Genomic DNA, 3,619 nt, shown 5'->3' on the forward strand with positions numbered 1-3,619 from the left:
TATATATATATATATATATATATATATATATATATATATATATATATGTGTGTTATCTATTTATATAGTGTTGCATCATTTTCAGCCCCCTTTTTGGTATCTGCATTTGGTAGCAGGCCAAACTGACAAAGACCATAAAGAATAATGTAGAATTTTAATTTCACGGCAGAGAAATCTATGTAGTCTCTGTAAGTAGGTCTAGGGAAAAAAATATATATATACATCGGTATTGGTATTGGTTATTGGCCAAATAAGTTTTAACATATCGGCATATTGGCCAAATATATATAGATTTTTTTTTCATTTACGCTTTATTTATACAGGTAGTCTCATTGAGTCACGAGAACTCATTTTCAAGAGAGACCTGTTTAGGGAGCAGATGGGGTTAAGGGCCCTGCCCATGGGCCCAGAGTGGGGTGAATGAGGGTGGGGGCAGGTGTGGGTGCTTCACCTATCCCACCCACATTTTTGATGTTGTCGGTACCGGGGCTTGAACTGGCAATCTTCCGATCACAGGCCCACCTTCGCTAACCTCTGCACCACCACTCCCCACAATATATCATGCATCCCTAATTTTTTTCTATATTTATAATCCAATTTTTGGCTGAGATATGACCATTTTCATTCACGCTGACTGAAAATATTGAAAAGTACCATTTTCAGCCACTAGATGGCAGTCGAGTAGTAAGGCATGCCGTTGTATCATGTAATAGTTAAAAGTGGCTATTAATGACACAATCAGCATGCCATAACCTACCACCATCATCTGCCTGGAGCAACTGTCAAATGAGCTTCATTTCGCTGCGCCGCCCCGGCAAAATAAAGCTGATTTGACAATTGAAGTGCATTTATTAAGTAAAAGTTCAACTGAGACACACCTTTACTATAAAGTAGAGCAAACAAATAATTGTTCTTAGGTGGTTATCTTGTTAAACTTTGAAGAAATGCACAGTGAGTCGCCCTCTGCGTGTTCATGTTTCCGGGTATTGGCTTTTGAAAATGCAGCTGATTTGACCGTCAAAGTGCATTTATTAAGAAAAAGTTAGACTGACACACTTTTACTATAATTTCGAGCAAACAAACAATTGTTTTTAAGTGCTAATGTTGTTGAATTCTTGTTAAAGTCCTCCTGTGCATGCTCCTGCAGCCGCCATTTGCCAGCCAATCGATTTTTGGCTCAACACTGGCCCACATTTCCAGGTTGTCAGCGGTGACGCGTAACAAACGCGACGCAGCAGCGGTGATGAATGATAGATGCGATGTACACGGCGAAGCGAAGTATTTATGGATTATTCCACTTTATTAGACATATTTGGACTGATGCGACTTATAGGGCGGTGCAAAGAGTACGGTGGAAAAATACGGTAAATGCACTTAAGTCTGAAATCACTTCTACAGGCAGTTTAACACTTTAGCTACAGTATCACACAACACAAATAACATTTCAATTAGGTTCAATCAGAATATCATCAAAAGGGATTTTGATGGGTACACATACAATAAAACAAAAGCAGGCAACTACAAAGGCTATAACACATACTCATGTAAAACAAAACATTGTACAATTCTGGCATTTAGCAAAATGCAACAGTACTGGTGTGATAAATATTGGGGTAAGAGAGGAGGAAAGGCAGGGAAACGTGCAACAGTACCTGGAAAAGTCAGTGCCTGCATGCAGAGGAAAGGGGAAAGGACAGGTATGCTTTATTTGGGAACTGTCAGGGACACAAACACTGATCAACCACACGCAGTCACGATTAAAAATTTCATGACCTCTTAACATGGTTCAGCGCAACTTTTTTTTAACATGGATGCAAAATTTTACACTCTAACAGTAAGTCCTTACATTTAACACATTTAAATTAATAATTTCATTTGACAGAAACTTAGTGCTTCACAGTGGTTGCTGCAAAAGCTCGACTCTTTATTTCTAATGTCATTTTATCACTATATACAAGAACATAAAGCCATTTAATCTCATCTTTATGTCTTTGTAAGTTGAATGTTATAACTTGATTCTGGAGCCCTGCAATGGAAATTACACCATTTTGAATGTTACAATCTCCACATTGTGTACTACCCAATATTTTATTATAAATCTATAAACAGTCAAACCCAACAATGAGAACTTACGACTTGAAGCCACTGCAATAATGTTCTCTAAAACATTAATTCAGTCAAACAGGGTTTCAGAAACAACAAGCCTGTTGAACTAACCCTTTCCATCTGCAGGTTTTTATTCCTCTGGCATTAGAAAGAGAACAATCCATGAAACTTATCAGCAGCTCACTGCTCAGATGTGTAGGCAACTCAGATCTACTCACCTGTTTCAGAATCATCCAAGTTTTTAAATATATGATTGAATTATTAATTTAAAATAGCCATTTTGCAGCACAGTTTACAGGGTTTGAACAGAGTCAATGAAGTATGCTAAAGGTTTAATGCAAATAAAGTATGTAAATAAATACAAACGTGAACCTACCACCAAACTATGCATAAGCAAAGATATAAATTATTACTGGAGAAAAAGACAGACTTTTCTTAAAAGTTTTAAATATTATAACTACAAGTATCTTGTAATAATCTTACAAGATGATTTAGGCAATCTAATAAAAAACTTTATTCTGAAAAAAGCAAGTTTGTATGAAAAAAAGTTTTATAAACACATTTGTCCCTGTTTATTTACAATTCCTTAACAGACCAACAACAAACCTACATACAAATAATATGATACACTTTTATTGTTTACAATATCTAAATATTAGCCATACAACACAGCTCCTTCATAAATTTCTCAGCTTAAAGAAAAAAAAAGGAGGAGTGATGAAACTCAACACTGCATGTTAAAATGGTAATTCTCACCAGGGGAGCAGGATCAAACTGAAGAATGACATGTTGCATGAAGACCAGCAGGTGAGTCGGATGAGTCTTCAGCTGCTCGATGCTGTTGAAGTACGGAAACTGACTTTCAGTCCCCTGTGACTGATAAAGGAGGAAGAAAAAAAAAATGAGAAAGAAAAGAAACTTAAAGATGGCAACCAGCATATGATGTCAACTCTTACAATCTTTTTCTTCACTCACGTCATTTATTTCATTCTCAAAATCCTCATCTTCAGCCCCGATGATGCTCATGGCTGGGTCAGAGAACTGAGCTCCAAACAGAACCTGCTAAAAAAAGACAAAGAACGAGGGGTGGGGAGAAGACAATCTGTTACTTCATTGTGCTTTACTTTGAACTGGCAGCCATCTTTGGAACCTACAGAGTTCCCGCAGAGCAGAGGCGGACAATACGGCAGACTATAGCGCAGATTAAAGACATTGTCCCACATTCTAACCCAAACCTGATGTGCCTTATTTGTTGTAAACCAAATATACCTGTATTTCAAACTGCTCCTAGTTTATATTGTGTAGACGGAGAAATGTAAATGTAATGGCTTCCTCTTGCCTAAAACACACAAACATTGCACAGCCTTTGAATTGAATCCTCTGAAGGCCACAGAGCCAGAGCTGCCGCCAGGGAAACACCCAAATAAGCAGAAAAACGCACATCAAAAGCTACACTGTACTGAGAACACTGGACAGAGGAGGTAAAGTGAAAGCGGACTGAGCAAGTCCATTA

At 37.6% G+C, this 3,619-nt stretch overlaps 1 protein-coding gene across 1 annotated transcript in view; it reads right to left on the reverse strand.

Annotated features, from left to right (window-relative positions):
- The window catches only part of arhgef1b (Rho guanine nucleotide exchange factor (GEF) 1b), a 28,003-nt gene extending 24,841 nt beyond the window's left edge, over nucleotides 1-3,162 (reverse strand). Inside the window, exons 1-2 of the mRNA XM_037676860.1 lie at nucleotides 3,082-3,162; nucleotides 2,863-2,982 (exon numbers count right to left, since the gene is read on the reverse strand). Of these exons, the coding sequence (XP_037532788.1) occupies nucleotides 2,863-2,982; nucleotides 3,082-3,132 (171 nt within the window). The 5' untranslated portion in view covers nucleotides 3,133-3,162. The remainder of the gene's footprint in view (nucleotides 1-2,862; nucleotides 2,983-3,081) is intronic.
- Between the last annotated feature and the right edge of the window lie 457 nt (nucleotides 3,163-3,619).

This window comes from Nematolebias whitei, chromosome 5, assembly GCF_014905685.2.
Source record: "Nematolebias whitei isolate Nwh7 chromosome 5, NemWhi1, whole genome shotgun sequence".
Classification (NCBI taxonomy): Eukaryota; Metazoa; Chordata; class Actinopteri; order Cyprinodontiformes; family Rivulidae; genus Nematolebias; species Nematolebias whitei.